Here is a 19,251-nt window from a genome sequence, read left to right as displayed (position 1 = left end):
TTCCTCGATCTTTTTAGGAAGAAGAAAACAGGTAAGTTAAATATTTGTTGGGCTTTATGGGCCGTTGCGTGGACTTTGATAATTTTAAACAAAAAGTTTTTTGCCGAATATTATATAATAGCAAACTCATTTTTTAGGGATTGCTGACGTTATCTTTTTAATCCAAAGGCTTGAGATTATTTTATTTTCTCATCCAACGGTTTAGATCAAAACTGATGTCGTTAATTTATTAAATGAAAAGGTACTTCTCTTCCTTCCTCAAATCGTCGCTTCTCTTTGTTTAGCCCTGCCGAATCAACGTGTCTCTATGTAAAAAAACCTGTTCAATTGCCTCTTTTCAGATCTATATATTTGGAATTCGTTCAATCATTTCAGTTGTTCTGGTTTATCTATATACTTTTTGTTAGCGTGAACTACTGCAAGGATTCGTTTATTCTCTCTTCTCATCCAATAACTGAGCAGTATGTCTGGTAGTGGTGTAGATATGAGTATCGTTGGTGTTTTAACAAATTTATTACAGCTTCTTCGTACAGAATACATTCGACCCTTTTGATATTTCTTATAGTTTCTAAACCCAGTCATCATTTATCTTTGTTTTGTAAACTTTTTGTTTCTTAAGTTTTTCAAATCTATCGTTTGTCCCTGATTTCGATTCATTGATGGTAAGTAGGCCTGCCATATGGTTGTATCGTTAATGTTTCAATTCTCAAATGTGTAGATTTTATATTTAGATTTTTTTTGAATGTTCGATTAGATGTTAAAACAAAACAGATGTTGTTGCATTGCTTATGTTATGTACGTGTGAAGTGAATTTGCGGAGAATCGACGATATATAATTATCCGTTTACTTGCCATTGTAAATGCAGGCTTTGTTATCATGAAATCCTCTTAATTATAGTCAACAAGATGTGACACCATTACAACCGGTACTCTTTAATTAGTTTGAAACTGAATTGCAATCTATTAGCAAACAGAGTGATGAGAATGAATCGTGAACCTTTGCTGCGAAGGTGTGTAACTTGTGAGAAAAAAGGAATCGCAACCAAAACCAACGGACGCGTTGGTAGTGAGTTTGCGGCGTCTTTGTGGCTAAAGGATTTAGAAGAAGGCTTTTCAAATTAGTTTAATTGATTCCGTGTCTAAAGGATTTACAATACAATCACAGAAAACTTAATAATTCAGAGGAGGGACTGTTGAGGTCATAATAATAATCTAACGGTTGAGAAGTAGAAGAAAAGAATGAAAAGTAAAAGTCGCCTCTTTTGTTAAAACAAAACGAACGATCTTTCCCGAAACAGTGCTTCTCTACAATCTAAAAGACACAACCCTGCTGAGTTGCCTCTTTACAGAATTTATATATTTATCAATCAACTCTTTTAATTTTTGTCCACCTCTGTTGTTCATTCTACGGTTTCGCATGTTGAAAATATTTGAACGACTGAGACTAAAAATCAAAACGGTACATAAGTGATATAATTAATTTTCACATTTTCCAGTGAGTGTGTGCAACGTTGCCTAATTTCGCCTCCATGTATTATTTCGCCGCCAGTACAGAATATTACCATCGCTACTCATTTCGATCGCCTCTAGGGTGATCCCTGTTCTGTATTATATCCTCTGCTTATCTTCTTGTGAAGTCTTGCTTTGTCTCTTCTTCTTATACCAAGTGAGTTCTGTTTCAAAAAAACATCGTTTAATTGACTGTAAAATATAGCCACTGTTTAATAGATTCGTTGGTTCTTGAGTTATACAATTCGTGTGTGACTTTGTATGATTAGTTTCTGTTCTGTTTTAGAATCCCTGATTTGGTACTCCATTCACTCATCACTGCTGATCTGGGTTCGATCTCTGATTCTCCTTTTCGTGTATACGTGATCTCTGATTCTCCTTGGAGACTCGGGAACATCTCTTTTTCTCTTGTCCTTTTGCAGCAGAAGTCTGGGCAGGTCTTGCTTGGGGTCTTATGAAATCGTGTTTCTCTACTGATTAGCTATTTCTCATTGACTACATCTCAGACCAACGATCAAGAGTTGAGGGGTTCCTTCTTCGCTATGTTTTTCAGGCAGTTGTCTATACTCTTTGGCGGGAGCGAAATGGTAGAAGGCATGGCAACCCACTCAATACCTCTTCGCAGATTGTTACGTGGTTGGATAAGCAAGTGAAGGATCAACTAACGGCAATTGGTTTACAGGGTGATCGATGATACAATGAAGCATATCAAGTGTGGCTGAAGGCGTGGTTATAAAACCTCTTTCTACTAAATGTTTTGCATATTAAAAGAAAGTTGCACAAGTTGTAAAACAGTTATATTTTTCTTTTGAATATAATTTAACATTAAATTCACAAAAAAAAAAAATTATGACTTTATTTCTTTGATTGAGTAAACATACGATGCTTATTTTATACGTATTTTCAGCAGCATGCCGTTAGTAGAAAAAAGAGGTGAAAATTCATAACGTTTATTTAAAAGCTTTAGCCTTTAGGTTGGGTTCATTCCCGGTGGTTGTGGAGGAAGGTTTGAACGTTTGCTTACCAAGGGCTTTTCCATCTTCAATGTTTGTGATTCTTTCTTTATGTGAGTCTTCGTTGATATATATTAAAAGACCCGTTGACGTGTGAGTCTTCCTTTATGTTTGTGATTCATCCTTATCGTTTGGTGGTTATTTGTTCTCGTCTCTTAATTTTTTTCTTTAATGTTGTTAATTTTCTTAACGTATATTTTTTAAAATTGCAACAGTGGCGATGGCGAGAGGAACGTACGGTGTTCTCTTTTATGTAACTCTTACCTCTTCTGTCTCTCTTAATTATTTTCCAATGTAACAATTAAACTCACCAGTAATCCTTTGACTTGTACGTTCTGATACAAATGTAATTCTTAACATTGTATGGAAATCTGCAGATGGGAGTCACTTTCATTACGACAGATGGAGAACTATATTGGGTTAGTCCTTGAATGGGGATCAATTCATCATACCCTCTGAGTTAGTCGCTTAGTCCACTAATTGTCGTAAAGGGATGTTAATATATAAAGCCATATGTTGATTTTCTGTGGAACTGATATTAGTAACCATCATTATAATGTACTGTTTAGATTGACTATGATGACTTAGTTCTGTGCTGATTACAACCTCATTTTTGTTTGGATTTGATACGGACCAAGTTTTTTTTAGTTATTTCATCAGTGTTTCTGATTTTCATCATTTTCGTATGCAGTATCATCGACATTTAATCGCTCATGTCATAGACGGTAGACTTGTTGTTGTTATCAATCTGTTTGATATGATATAAGCAGCTTTGCTTCGAAAAGTTTTTATTCTAATCAACAACTTTTTTTTTTTTTTTTTTTTATCTTTCTTAAGTTCATAGACAATGATTCTTCGCTTTCAAAACAAAAACTTATTCGTACAAGGGGTCATGAATCTGTTTGATGAAGGGGGAGATTTTTCTGTTTCCAGACAAAGAGTGTCAAGTTTTTTGTTGGAAGAAAGACATACTGGAAAGATTTTAGTTTGGCGGTGGTAACGTTTGGGAAGTCAACACGCACCCACATCACCAAAACTATCCACCTCCATATACTACAGTTTGTCACTACTGTTGCACCGCTTGAGTCATGATTTCAATTTCTTTATTATCATATTGTATTCCTATATAGTATAGAACTGCTGTACATGATCAAATCTAAGGTATAATAAAATAATTAAAATATATTAGCCAGTTACAAAAATAAAATAAAATATATGAAATAATTAACAGATGTTTAGCCATTTTATCTGTTTGTGTTGTAACTATAAAAGAATATTATGATTCTTTATATTATAAATATTATGAGTGTTGTCTAACTCCCCTACCCTTCACGATGAGAAGGAGAGTAGTCAGAGAGGCATGTATATAATTAAATCGGTGTTTCAAACGAAAAAGTCTTTCAGAAAGTCCGTCACGGGTCCAATACAATCACGATGAATCATTTATTTTCAACTTTTAATTTCAATGCACTAGAAGTAATAATAACGATAAAGCTGCGAACCTTTTAGAGAAAAAATGATTTACAGGCCAAAAGAACTTTTGTGAACATTTTTCATGAGGTCTTTCTTTTTAAAAATATTTTTTTTCTAAAAACACTCATATTTTTTTTCTTTGTAAATATAATGATGCTCGATATGGGAGACTTTACTAAGAGTAGAAGTGTAGAACAATGTTACGATTTCTACTTAACATGCTACAACAATTAAAATTTATATTTCATCCAAGGGTTATTATACCAATTGAACGAATTTAGTTGGAAACACATGTGTGTATATTTAAATTTTGGAATATTATTTGGATGTTTGATAAGATGAAAAAGTATTTTACATAATTCAAAATGGTTTATCTGTTATGGATTATGATGAATGTAAGTCGAATTTATTGACTTTGGCATTGTTTATGTTCTTTTAGGTTTATAGTTTAAAAATTATAACAGTGTTGTTTTGGAAACGTTGTTGTATATTTTTCTGTATTTGGCAGATAAAAATCTATGTCACTGGTAACTTAATCAGTACTGTTGCTTTCTATGCGTTGTGGTTTGGTTACTACCCTAATTGTGTCTACTAAGTTGTTACATAATTTCTTTTGCAGCATATGCATCTTCAAATTATAAGTAAATAGTGGAGAATATGTAGGGAAATTTAGGCGAAAGTGTCAATTTCATCATTTTAAAATTTGTAACTACGAAATATAAAAGTGACCAAGAAATAAGTTTGCATAAAGTACCATAGAGTACCATCGTTTCTTTGGACTCTTAAATAAAAAATAAATAACGGGTGAGCATCTTAAAGTTTAAGTGAACATATTTCATACATCATTATATATATATATATATATTCCTCTTAATTGATGAAATACATATGTATTTAGATTTTACTTTTGCTTTACTGAAAAAGATAGTTGTAATAAGTACATATGTATAATGTTAATTCAGATTTTACTTTTAACGTATAAGAGTTTAATTAGTTGGACAACATGCATAACTATCATGGCATTGTATTGGCAATATGTTCGAATTGAGTATATATATTATAACATCAATTGTAACTTAAAATGGGCGGTAGATGTATATATATATATATATATATATATATATACATGTTTATGTTTCTATTTTTTTCTCACATATGATTTGTGTTTTGTTCACATTGGACATTTTATATGGATCTGGATTTAAAGTTGATAAATGAGCTCATGACTTTGGAGCATTTCTATTTTTTGCTGATAAATGTCCCTATATATGTTGAGGTAAAACATAAATAACAATGGAGTTTGTAGTTTTTTTTTTTTTTGATAACTCAGGGTAAATCTCCAGGCCTATGGAAGAGCCCGAGACTAATCCCTGGAGGAGGTGCAGCCCACGGATAGATCCTCTCTCTGGGTATTCAAATGGACCGTAAGCAAGGATCCATGTCCATTTGGCCACTTAGTAAATGAGTAACAATTATGTATCTAGGGAGAATTGATCCCTGGCATTGACCAACAAGGCAACTCTTCCAACCAGATGGGAACCACTAGCCCACCACCATGTGGTTAAAGATATGGTTATAACAACACAAATTAGTCATGTTTTTTTGGGTGAAGGATATACTTCTATTGAGTTTAAGATGTGGTTATACCGATGTTATTGCCAAGCTGACAACTCCAATGTCGAGGAAGCTAGGATAAAATGTTAGGCACTTCTAATTTATGTATATACAAAAGAGCCAATGAATAATGTTAATCAGAAAAGAGCCAATTATGAACACATCCAAATAAAAAGTGATTAAAATTATAAAAGAATGTTTCTAACAAAATTTGATAAATCAGAAAACTGAATAGCCGTAGAACCAGTTTAGAAATTCTATAATCGAAATACTCTCAATAAGAAAATTATTTTTCAAATTTTCTTTCTAAAACATGACTAATGTCAGTCTCTTCAAACACTTTCATTTTCCCGTGCGGCAACGCACGGGCCGATTTCCTAGTTATTATAATGACGCATTATTTTGGTCAAAAGTGAATAAACTGTACTACACACATTTATTGAAAACAAGGTATCAACTATTTCATATGTCATAGTAAATAGACGTATTCAGAATAGTATATTGTTGAAATTTTGAGAAGCAAATTCCAAAGGAAAATTGCAGGTAAGTAAAAGTAACGGGGATGCTTGAGCATGATTACTGACGGTTACTCATGCAATTGCTTTTATTAAAAAAATAACAAAAGGAAGAAAGAGAAGAAAAACTAAGAAGAAATGTTCCTTGGGGTAGAATCTGGAGAAACCGTTTCTCAGTATAAAAGAACATGTGTCAATCATTGAGTGGTACATATATTAATAAATAAATAAATAAAGGATATGTATAATAAAAATATTTTTTTTTTTTCTGAGCAACGCTTACCTGTTCTCGAGTAAAGATGGTCTCTAATCACTCTCTCATGCCTTTGTATTATTGATACAGAAACAATTACATATCACCTATTAGTACATTTCCCAATTTCTGAACCTGCCTTTGTTTGGCACACATAGCAATAACATTGTTCCAGACTTCCAATTAGTATACTAATGATGCGAAAGGAGTTTATAAAAAAAAACTTAGCTAGCTGTGGTTGCATTTCAAGTATATCACAGTACCAAGGTCTTGATTGGAAGTGTATATAAAATAGTTTTTTTTTTAATTTTATCATCCAATCAATATTTATTAAAATAACATATAAGAGAGCATTTAAAAGGTGCATATATTCTCATATGCTCTCTTTCTCTATGTTCTTACTAAGCATTTGCCAAGCATTCACCTCTAAAATATTCAAATATATTAAAATAGTTTTATATAATTAATTTATTTTCTAAAAATGTAAAAAAAAAATATGATTTCATAAACATAAATTTATTTGTTATAAGATAATATATTTCAGTAACTTATTAATGTTACTATTTAAAATAATATAATAATTTATTTAATACATTAAAATATATAGATGTAGATATAACGTTGATAAATAGATTAGCTCAAAAAAGCCAATTGGAAATATTGAAATTAAAAATGTAAATATAGATATAATGTTTTATAAAAAAGTTTAGATATTAATTATTTTGTAATTAATTTGTTATATTATATATATATATATATTTAAAATTTATTAAATTACAAATTTATATATATATATATAACAATTTTTAATATTTATTAAATGTGTGAAAAAATATATATAAAATATTATACAGCAATGAGTGATTATTAATTTTTCTCATAAAACACAATTTAATTATATATTTAGTTAATATAATATCTAATCACTCTAGTGCTCCACCAATCAATTAAATGTGTTATATTAATCAGAACATACAACTTATGCACCTTAATGTTTATGATATATAATGCTAATGCTTTACTATTCGCTGTTCCAATCAAGCCCCAACTATGGAATTCAGCATATCAAAATTTAAAAACTGCTCGTCGTGACGTCTTGCGTCCTATTTAGTGTCAAGAATAAATGAGCCCATGTTTCACTAGTCCAAGATTAAAATAGCTCAAAAGCAACCTTGACGGCTTGACACCAATGCTTGAACCCACAGCTTTAGCTGGTTATACCTGAAACAAACGGACGTGAAGAGAAAAATGTTAAACCAAAGAAGAGGAAATGGGATCTCTAGACAACAATTATATGAACAAGGCTGATAATAAAATAGCCGGACGCTTACCACGGCTTTTCCCATCTCGAGATCCAGCTGGTTATTTGTAAACCAAGGTTGGTGTTTCAGTTTCATCTACTCGAGTTCCCTGAGCGACATTTTGTTTATAGGAAACATATATATCACTAGTTAGCTCGAATTTTTTTTGTATAGGAAACATTCTGTTTTGGTCCTTTTTCCTCAGAGACATCATGACTGTTATTGTTCCTCTACTAGGCCCATTGAAAACAAGAAACAAACCTTTCAGCTTAATTTAACAAATAGTAGGCAATAGAAATGTATGTATTCAATAACTGTTGTCTTTATAAACAAGTCATGATGTCTATGTCTATAAAGACAAATAATAAACACCGTTTGCATAAAAGCTCAAATAATAAACACCGTTTGCATAAAAGCTCAAATATGATGCTTGTTCATACAAATCCTCTCTTTACGAAAGGCACAACAGAAAGTGATCTTTAAACTAACGAACCAATTACAGCAAGGAAAATAAATCGAAATTAAAGCCACTAATTAATACTCTTGTCCTAAGATTTACCATAGAAATAACACCACCATAAAAGGGTACACAAAAAGCGAACCATTCTGAAACACATTCATCAGAGAGTAGCAGAGAGAGCCTTGTTGATAGACACTAACGTAGGGACCTCAACCATAGGATCATACCACTCAACTTTCCCCCAAACTTCACAAGTATTGCGCCTTTCAAGCGCAATCTCCGCACACCAAAGCATATCCGTTCTGACGTGAGGGCGGTTCCACAAAACAACTAGCTTTCCACCATAATTAGCCATTTTAACAAAATGGGTCATCCGGAGGTAACTTGGGTAGTCCTACCAAACCCATCACATTGCTCCACGTTCTTAGCTCAGGGTCATACCATCTCAGAACTCGGTCAGAAGCAAGCGAGTACAAAACATCATCTATCTCGCAAAAACAATCTGAAAGCAAATATTGACTCATGGTGTCTCCAACGTCCTCCCAGCTACCTTCCACTGGATTGTAACCAACCATGATTCCCCAAGTCCCCAGGTAGACTTTTCCGCCAATACATGTGCTTAATTAGGAAGATAAGCTGGCGTTGTGCCAAGCTGCAATGGATAGGCACCAGATCACACGCTTGTTGTGTTTTTGTTGTGTCTAAAACCGTGAAGGAGTTCTTCATGGAATAATCCGCCGGGGTATCATCTACTTTGTACCATCCTGCTACGTATATCTTTTGATCAAGGACGCTAGCAGTAACTGTACTTAGCTCCACTGGCAAGCTTGGAGCCTCGCGCCACGTGTGAGACGTACAATCCAGAATCCAGACACTAGAGGAGGACGCTTTACCGTTGGATGGGGTTCCAAGGTTATAGATATCAGAACCAACCGCCACGAGGTTTCCATTCGTGACCAGAGGAGAATGGGGAAATGGGACTCTAGCCAAAGCATAACCACTTGACTTCATCTCCTCCTCCTTATCACTAAGGGTTCGATCAGGTTTCCGGCAGAGGGTGAACCAGGCAGGGCCGTATCCTAAAGGATATATATCCATGCACACATAGAGACGACTCTCCATGCGTCCCAAGAGTGACCGTATCTTGTAAAGGCCCGGTGAAGACAGGAGAGATCGAAAGCTCTTGGAGACGAGTGAGAGAATCGGATAGTATAATATTGGGACGCGTGCGATGATTAACAATATCAAATCATCGGGAAGTGACGGGTTTGGGGTCGACTGCGGCGTCGAAGTCGTTGTCTTCCTCAATAGCAAATCATCGGGAAGTGAAGGATTTGGGGTGGATTGCGGCGTCGTAGTCGAAGTCGAAGTCGTTGTTTTCCTCTTCTTCTTGTTCGACGACGTCGTAGTCGTTGGCTTCCTCTCCATCTCTTTTTACTTGCTCGTTAGGGATCGGTCGACCGTCGACGTCGTCCTAGTCGTTTCTTACTTGTTCTTTAGGGTTCCTCGATCTTTTTAGGAAGAAGAAAACAGGTAAGTCAAATATTTTTTGGGCTTTATGGGCCGTTGCGTGGACTCTGATAATTTTAAACAAAAAGTTTTTTGCCGAATATTATTATAATGACAAAAAATAAACTCGAAATTATTTTTATTTGAACGTTTAATACCCAATAGTTTTGGATTGGAATAAAAATACATCAAATAATAAAAACATGTCATTTAAAATCTAAAATAATAAGTGTTGTTATTTTCATATCCATGATTTTTCATCAAAATCAAAATTTTAATTTTACCCTGGTTATCTAATTATTTATTAATTTTAAATATAAATTTTTTTGGTTTTCTGTTAACCATATTAACCCGGGATTATTTCTTTCTCTCTTCTTCCTCCTCCTCGCTCTAATCATCATCGTCTCCTCTCCTTCGACAGTGAAGCCGTACAAATCCTGGAACTTGATGACTAGCTTTCCAGCAGGTCGTGCTCTCTAGCAGGTCGTCGTCATCATCATCACCGGCAACTCTATCGTGGAGAGAGGAGCCATAATTAGACCTAACATCACACGATCTGCGTCGTGGCTAGCCTAAAACAGAGGTGGATGCGGATGCGTTACGGACGGAGTAAGAGCTAGCACGGCGGAGCTCAGGGACGGAGGAAGAGAGAGAAATAAGTAGATAGCCGGGATTAATTTCCGATTTGATATGGTTAACAGAAAACCAAAAAATTTTATATTTAAAATTAATAAATAATTAGATAATCAGGGTAAAATTAAAATTTTGATTTTGTTGAAAAATTGTGGGTATGAAAATAACAACATTTATTATTTTGGGTTTTAAATGACATATTTTTATTATTTGATATATTTTTATTACAATATAAAACCATTGAGTATTAAACGTGCAAATAAAAATAACTTCGGGAAACATTGAAATTTTTAATTAACATAAGAAGAAACCTTAACCAAATCAGGCTCGAGAAAAACTCTCTCTCGTATCTATGGAGTTTGGATTTCAGGGTTTTTGAATCGGTTTTGATTTCGGTTTTTGATTGGGCTTTTGATGAGGGTGGATCTTGTCTCGAGATTTTATCTGGTTGATTTGGTTTTTTTGGGTTTTGATCTTGCGGATCTGCGATGGGGATCTCAGATGTTTGGATACAGTATAAGGGATTTTCTTCGATTTTCTCTGGTTTCATGGGGAGTGATACAGGCGATTAATTCAAGCTCTCATGGGTTTCGTGTTCGCGAGGATCTCGGTATCATTGGATTCATTTGGTGGGAGTGGGTGTTATTTCAGGGAATCAGGGGTTCTTTTTTACGGGTTCATTTGGAGTTTTTTTCTGCTGAATGTGTCTCGTAAGGGGCAATAACTCGGGGTCGTGATTTTGGGGATCTCAAAGGCGGTTCTCAAGGGATGGGGATTTTTTCCAGCGTTGCGGAACTGGATTTCTGGGTTGAGGAGATTTGGTCCTTGGACTATAAACACTACCCATGGTTTGTGTTTTTCTCTCCTCATTCATTCATTTTGAGAGCTATTTGGGTTTCTTTCAAGTATAACCATCTTTTGATTTTTCCACTCGGTTTCTCTTTTTCTGTGTGTTCTCCGAAGCTAGAGATGTCACAAAGTGGTCTGATGCTTCAGGGTTTGACAGGGAGCTCTTCGGGTTCTGGGAGCAAGCTGAAGATCAAGGTCCCACATTTTGATAACACAGCATTGATAGAGGGTTATTCCAAAACGTTGATTGGTCGGTGCATGAATCCGGTTATGAAGGACATGAAAGCTTTGCTTTTCATGCTTCCCCGGATATGGAAGATGGAGGAGACAGTGGTTGGGGCTGATCTCGGTTTGGGGCGCTTTCAGTTTGATTTTGATCAAGAGGAGGACATTCAGGAGGTTTTGAAGATGGAACCATACCACTTCGATCATTGGATGCTTTCATTGGTCCGATGGGAGCCGGTGGTGGATCTACGATACCCTTGTCTCATTAAATTCTGGGTTCGTATAATGGGTGTCCCACTGCATTTCTGGGCTGATGAGAGTTTTCGTACTATTGGAGCTGATCTGGGAGAGGTCGAGGAAGTTGATCAAGATAATGGTCGGGTGAAGATTTTGTTGAATGGTTTCAAACCTCTGGTTTTTGAAGCCTCTGTTGAGTTTCACAGTGGTGAGGAGACAACCATCTCTATGCGATATGAGCGTCTGTATGGGTATTGCCGGCGTTGTCACAGCTTATGCCATGATTTAAGCCGTTGCCCACTATTTGGTGATAAGGGGAAGCAGCGACTTGACAATGGTTTTGATTTAACAAAAGACGATAAGCTCCAGAGTTATAAGGGTGCAACGGTGAATGGTGGGGTTCATGCTACTGGTTCAGGACTAAATGGTGCTGGTTCAGGGGCGTCTGTTCAAGGTTCTGCCCATGGGAGTGGCCGTGGTGTAGGGTAACAGGCTGGGCATCATCGGTCGAATCAGGGTTCTGGTAGTAAGTGGAGGAAGAGTAAAAAGAATTCTTCTGTGGATGGGAGGTTTGTGCAGAAGGATGCAACTGTTGCTCTTGCTCCTGCTACAACCTCTCAGGTTGTTGTTTCAGAGCCGAGTATAACTCAACCTCCTTCTAGTAATGTGGGAATCAGTCTCTCTCCTTATGAGCAGAAGCTGCTAGATGTTTTCCTGGGTCCTCAAGGTGAGGTGGCTGTAGCTGTGGGTGATCAATCGGGCGAGTCCAATATGGTTACTGTGCGGGAAACTGAAAAAAGGGTGTGCAAGAATTTGTTCCCCAGTGTTCCAGCTTCCAGTTCTATGGAATTGTCACAACAGGAGATTCTCTTTTCTGAGGACCTCGGGAATCTGTTGGGACAGGGGTTTCGACAAGGGATGAAGGGGAGGAAGGGGTCTCCGTTAATTATGTAACGGAGGAAGGGGAGGACGATGAGGGTACTGAGGAGGTGGTCAACTCTGATCAAGTCTCTAATGAGGATGCTACTGGTAATAAGGATGATGTCTCTGAAGTTACGGCACAGAGCAAAACAGTTGAAGGTTTGGTGCCTCCTGCACAGGCCAAAGTGGGGAAACAAAAGGGTTCTCTTCCAGGTGCTAGCACAAAAAAGAGGAACATGGTTTCTTTGACTTCCCCGCGTAAGAGGATTGTCACTAAAGGGGGTGGACTGAATGGGAAAGTCGGTCCTCACCAAGGAGGAAAACCTCCACACCATCCGGGTAAGTAATGTGTATCGCAAGTAGAGGGCAGCATGGTGGTGAGCGAGCATTGGTCTGGGCTCCTTGGTGGTTTTTGTTTTCTCTTTTTCGGTTTTGCTTGAATAAGGCACCAATGGTTGATACATATGGTTGTAATCTCTTTATGTTTTGGTTGTTATTGCTGTTTTTGTCTTGTACTTTTCTGGGTTGTACCCGCTGTTCTTCCGGTATTCAAGTATTTAATAAAACCTGTTGGCCCTTATTTTGGTTTCATGTTTCGTTCTTATGTTTATTTTGGTATTTGGTTATGTACGGTGTTGGTCTGTGTTGTAATGTGTGTTTTAGGTGGCTATCGGTTCATGGACCCTTATTGGGCTTATGTTTTCCTTTTTCAAATATACAGATTTATTATTTTGGTGGTGTAGCCTCAAATGGTTGGGCTTTCTTAAATATATTGGGTGTTGTTCAAAGGTTGTGGCCCTTTACGTTTATATGGGGTGTATATAGACCTTCCATTTTCTTTATAATTTTATGGGATTTCAGGGGTGTTTATTTTTACCGGATAGGGTGCAATGGTTTAGTGGTGTGTCGGGTCATGGTCTCCGTTTCCTTAGGGTGGGAAGAGATCAGTGTGGGCGGCTTCCCCCCCAAAAAGTTTAAAGTTTTTATATGAATATAGTAAGTTGGAATTGTCAAGGCCTGGGTAACAAGGCCACTATTGGTAATCTCCGGGATTTATGGATCAAACATAGGCCTGATTTTTTATTCCTTATGGAAACAAAACAATCGCACTTTGTTTTAGAAAAATATGTGGGTCATTTTGGATACAAGAATCTAAAAACAATTGAACCTGTTGGTTGTAGTGGGGGTATGGCCCTTTTTTACAATCAAACTGATTTTCAGGTAACGATTTTGTTCGCGTCTAATCGGTTAATTGATATTGAAGCGGTTTTTAAAGGACGGATAATACATTTAACTTTTATATATGGTGATCCAGTTCCCAAGAATCGGGATTTGGTTTGGGAACGTCTTGTACGAATTAGTACTACTCGGTCCTCTCCTTGGTTTGTGGTTGGAGATTTTAATGAGCTGCGAGGGAACCATGAAAAGCGTGGGGGAAGTTACGACATCCTTCCTCTTTTCTCGCTTTTAATGGAATGATTCAGGATTGTGGTTTTTTGGAGTTCCCCTCTCTTGGTGATTGTCTGTCCTGGAGAGGTTGGCGAGACAAAAAACCTATCCGTTGTCGTTTGGATAGAGCGTTAGGGAATGAAGATTGGCATGAGTTGTTCCCGGACACAGTCACTGAATATTTGCCAATGATAGCATCGGATCATAAGCCTCTCGTGGTTAATATTGGTGCCAAGCGGCCGCGGGGGAAAAGGACCTTTATTTTTGACCGTCACTGGATTGGGAAGGCGGGATTGATGGATGCGATTAATTTGGGCTGGGACAGGGATTTGGACCCAGGTGCAGATTCCTTTGTGGATAAAATTGTGAATTGCCGCAGGGCAATCTCCCAGTGGCGCAAATCACAAGTTCCTTTTTAGGAGTTTCCGTCAAAGTCTATCACCACTACATGCCGAAGTTGAAGCTTTTCTCTGGGCGATGAGGTGTATGATTGGACATGATTTCCGAGACGTGGCCTTCTATACGGACTGCTCCGATTTGGTGAAGATGGTGTCTTCTCCTTCTGATTGGCCAGCGCCTTCGCGACTTACCTGGAGGACATCAAGATGGATAGAGAAGAATTTTTATCCTTTTCTTTATATTTAATTTCAAGAAACGCTAATGTTCGTGCGGATTCCTTGGCACGCCAAGCGCGTACCTCCCCGCATCATGTTTGTTTGTAAACAACTTTCCTTCACATTGGCTCGTCTGAGCTGATCTTTTGTCGACAAAAAAAAAAAAAATAAATATATAACTTCGGGTTTTTTTGGTATTTTTCCCCCATTATTTTGGTCAAGAGTGAATAAACTATACTACACACATTTATTGAAAACATGTATAGAGGTGTCAACTATTTCATATGTCATAGTAAATAGACGTATTCAGAATAGTACATTGTTGAAATTTTGAGAAGCAAATTCCAAAGGAAAATTGCAGGTAAGTAAAAGTCACGGGGATGCTTGACTAATCAATCACTCTCTCATGCCTTTGTATTGTTGATACACAAACAATTGCATATCACCTATTAGTATATTTCCCAATTTTCTGAATTTTCCTTTGTTTGGCACACACATTGCAAAAACATTGTTCCAAAGTTCCAATTATATAATAATGAAGCGAAAGGAGTTTAACAAAAAAAGAAAAAAAACTTAGCTAGCTGTGGTTGCATTTCAAGTATATCACAGTACCAAAGTCTTGATTGGAAGTGTATATAAAAGAACTTTTTTTTTTTTTAATTTTATTATCTAATCAACATTTATTAAAATAGCATATAAAAGAGCATTTAGAAGGTGCAGATACTATCATATGTTCTCTTCCTCTATGCTCTTTACTTGAAGTATTTGTCAAGCATTTACTTCTAAAATATTTGTCAAGCATTCGGATCCGCACGTACGTGCGGGGTTGATTTTAAAACTAAATTTTCTTTAAATTTTATAAAATATTATGTATGTACGATGTTATATTTATTTATATAATTATTGGTTATAGTATTTACAACTTATATTGGTTTAGTTTTATCCAATTTAACAATGTTTGAAATAATAAAAGTTTCACATAAAATTAAATTTCACACGATGATAGATCCGAATAGAATGTGAAACGGATTAGTGACTGGTTAGATTTGTATTAAACTTATGAGCTATAAAACTGGATAAAAAAATTGTCAAAAAGATTAAAACTTCCAAAACCGAATGATCTAAATTGTCAAGCGGGTCAAACCCGGCATGCATTTAAACCAGATTAGTAATGTGTTAAACTTGTATTAATATTATATATTATATAATATATATCTGAAAATTAGGTATATAATTATATATTTTGTTTATTTCCAAAAGTTTGCAAATAACCTAAAAATATGTGGCTGTTAAACCTTAAATTTTTTAAAAAATCATAAAAGCCTGATTGGCAAATAAAATACTTTTAAGTCTTTTAAATGCTTTTATTTAAAGCCTTAAAAGCCTTCAACAATCAGGGGTTATGTGAATTTGATGACTGCACCCAAGCTGTTTTAAAATGGTTTCGTCCTTGCTTCTTGTGTGATCCTTGTTTTATGTTGAGTTGGATTTATACATAATTTTCAGGTTTAGTAGTGATTTAATTTTTGTTTATACCATAAAGTAAGATAATTTAACTACAGAATGTAAATGACTAAATGGCTAATAAATTAGAAATGAATAACCAATTATTACAAACTTATAACTTGTATTTAGAAGGTTGTGACGACCATTTAAATATTTATTGGAAAATTTTTATTATATTTTTAAAATATAATAATTTATTAATATGAGATTGAGATTAGAAGACAGTTCTATAGAATTCTCGACTATGTTGACCTTGAACCCTGCATAAACACACCCTAATTATTAGCTAATTTAAATAAGACATAAAAAATACCAAATAATTAGATTCTTAATGTTAATGTATGCATAAAACATACCTATGACTTTGATTTCTGAGTCAAATATATCGATCCAAAGTTTGCCATCTACAAAAACAAAGCACACAAATTAAGAAGACACAAAAATCACCATTAAAAAGTCGAGAAAAAATTACAGCATTTAACATTCTAATCTCGCAAAAATGTTAAAATTTAGAAATTTTTAGTTGTTTGTATAAAATTATATCACCAACTATTATTTTGAAGAACTTCTAACGACTTAACAAATCCAAAGAATCAATCTCTACAATACTTATCTGTCCAAATCTTCCCGGCACAATCAAACCACAATATGTTGTGACCTACCCAAATCCTCCTTGAAATAGCATCCCCCAACATCAAAACACTACATCCGCCAAATCAATTTTTTGTTGACATATTAACAAAGAATTTATAAGTGTGAAGATTGATTGGTGTAAATCATAATAGGAAGCAAAGAAACATAAGCATATGCATGCTCATGCCATTTTATACAAATAGAGGTGAGAAATATTAATTCTCTTAACTTCTCATATGCTTTATAAATTGAACAGAAACTATTTAATCAAAAAACAGAAACAGAATAATATAGAAAATGATAACTCATACAGATTCTGGAATACTTTCAGAATTCATTGTCTTATTCAAAAATAATCCATCCCTTCATGCTCTTAAACCTATACTTAGAAATTGAGACAACCCTGAAAATTAGCATATGTTATATTCTTGTATACAAAAGTTTAAACTTATGACCTTAAATTAGGAGACGGCTCCTTAGACCAACTCTAGTGGTTGCTTCTATATTTTACTCCAAATATAGAGATCTCTAAAAATAGAGTAGAGGTTTACTCCAATGGTTACTCTATTTCTTAATCTAAAACAAATATTTTAAATTTATTATATATGTTTATCTTGTTCTTAATTTCTCATATAGCCCTTTAGTTATAAAATCTACAAATTATGTCCACTTATTTAAATTTTAAAGAAACGGGTTGATCAACAAGCTCTTTCGGCATCTACTTCATTCAGGCAATATTTTGACAACCTTAATGAATCCGGAAGCGATTTACCTGATTATTAATCACTAGTTTATGATGTATTAAGTTTATTTTGGTAACAACTTGTTTTTATTTGAGTTTTCTATTTCTATTCTAATTTATGGCACTAGTTATGTATTTTATATTTAATGTTTGTTATGTCACTCTATTTTCTAAGTTAAATATATGTTATTGTTGTGTTTTAATTTAATGTAATATATTTGTTTTTTCTATAAAATTATATAAGTGTAAATTCCTATTAAATAATGTTTTTAGGTATAAAATGGTAAAATATGATAATTGAGGGATTACTTTGTAAATAAAAAAGTTCTACTTTAAAAATAGAGAAATGAATCTTTAAACCTTCAAAGTGTCACTGGGTAGTGACGGATCTGGGGTTGATTGCAGCGTCGAAGTCGTTGTCTTCCTCTTCTTCTTGTTCGACGACGTCGTAGTCGTTGGCTTCCTCTTCTTCTTGTTCGACGAAGACGTAGTCTTGTCTTCCGCTTCTTGTTGTTTCTCGGATTTGACATTGACGGATTTAAGGATACGATCTCTCCGTTGATCAACCACCTCTCCATTTCTTTTTTACTTTGCTCTTTAGGGATCGACGGCGGAAGGTGTGCGTGACAGCCGAATAGGTTTAATATTTATGTCTGATATTTAACCTGAATGGAACTAAATCTACATTTATGCCTGAGATAGTTGTCAAGGGGAACTCTGAACGATATAATCCTTAAATAAATTTTCCAAAACAAAACTATAGTAGTTGAGAGAATATTTTTGGTTCCTGTAATTTAGGAAACATACAATCATAAATTCGTGATATGTTAGTCTTCAGTTTCGGAAACTATAATTATGGTATTTTGAATTATAGAAGTACAATTTAATACACAATTTTAGAACATTTACTACGCAATTATCGTATTCTCATTTGCTTTCAAATTGTATACCTAAATTTTAGTCCCCTAATTGATTACAAAATTGAAATTCTCATTAATTACTATACTAAATTAACAAAAATCCAAAAATATTTCCATTCGAGATTTGATTACCAAATTAATTATGGTTAATATTTCAAAAATTAGGAGATTATACCTTAAAATCTACCCTAATCGAGTAACATGTAGGGAAAATGACACCCACACCCACTTTGGGTGTGAGTTGTGTCACCCACACCCACTTTCCACTCTCCCTATACTTTCCCAAGTTTTTCCCTTATGTGTCCACTTTACTTTTACAATTTTGCCCTTACAAACAACTTACCTCTCTTTCTCTTCTTAAAAGTTACCTTACTTACCTCTCTTTGTTCTCCACCGTTGGATGTGTTCACCTTGTTAGATTTGTCGATTGTTTGTGGATAAGAGACATAAGTTGAATGTAGGGTTTGTGTCCCCGTGAACGAAACATGGCTGCGCAGGTAGGGTTTATGTTGTGTGGATAGGGTCGTATAAATGCAACTCTGTTTGATGTTCGTGGATGGGTGTGATATCTTCCTTTGATTTGTAATGCAGGGTGAAGATCCGAGTTTCTGTGTGGTAATATCCGGTAGCTGGAGCTGTTCTGACGATGGCGTTTGGGGATTCAAAGTTGACAATAAACTTCTCTCGCGTGTAGTTCCACTGTCTTCGACCAGAACGTTAGGAGAGTTAGAAGTTTCTGTCGTTGGTGAATTCGGTTTGGTGGAGAAGAAGGCTAATCTGAGTTACTGCATACCAACGTTTATGGATTTGACGACGGGGTGAGGACGCCTCCGGTGGTTGTGACAACGAATTTAGGACTTCAGTATTATATTCAG

General features: G+C 35.2%; 2 protein-coding genes and 1 pseudogene across 5 annotated transcripts; 2 read left to right on the top strand and 1 right to left on the bottom strand.

Moving 5' to 3' along the window:
• Positions 1-8,294: 8,294 nt before the first annotated feature.
• On the bottom strand, positions 8,295-9,566 carry LOC104733304 (F-box/kelch-repeat protein At4g25710 pseudogene; annotated as a pseudogene).
• Positions 9,567-10,553: 987 nt separating this feature from the next.
• On the top strand, positions 10,554-13,092 carry LOC104730845 (uncharacterized protein At4g02000-like). 4 transcript variants are annotated; one of them, XM_010450077.3, is made up of 2 exons: positions 10,554-11,128; positions 11,244-13,092. In XM_010450077.3, the coding sequence occupies exons 1-2, from the start codon at positions 11,126-11,128 to the stop codon at positions 12,078-12,080; spliced, it is 840 nt and encodes a 279-aa protein (XP_010448379.2). In that variant the 5' UTR covers positions 10,554-11,125; the 3' UTR covers positions 12,081-13,092. The 4 variants fall into 4 exon arrangements, with proteins under 4 accessions (XP_010448379.2, XP_010448380.2, XP_010448381.2 ...); XM_010450078.3 differs by having other exon boundaries at positions 10,557-11,128; positions 11,248-13,092; XM_010450079.3 differs by having other exon boundaries at positions 10,573-11,128; positions 11,287-13,092.
• Positions 13,093-13,987: 895 nt separating this feature from the next.
• On the top strand, positions 13,988-14,380 carry LOC147930269 (uncharacterized). Its single transcript, XM_087476789.1, has one exon. The coding sequence runs from the start codon at positions 13,988-13,990 to the stop codon at positions 14,378-14,380; it is 393 nt and encodes a 130-aa protein (XP_087332915.1).
• The last annotated feature ends 4,871 nt before the right edge of the window (positions 14,381-19,251 follow it).

Source organism: Camelina sativa, chromosome 12, assembly GCF_030686135.1.
Source record: "Camelina sativa cultivar CO46 ecotype springtype chromosome 12, ASM3068613v1".
Classification (NCBI taxonomy): Eukaryota; Viridiplantae; Streptophyta; class Magnoliopsida; order Brassicales; family Brassicaceae; genus Camelina; species Camelina sativa.
Note: the sequence above shows the minus strand (reverse complement) of the source record. Positions and strands in the feature narration are given on the sequence as shown.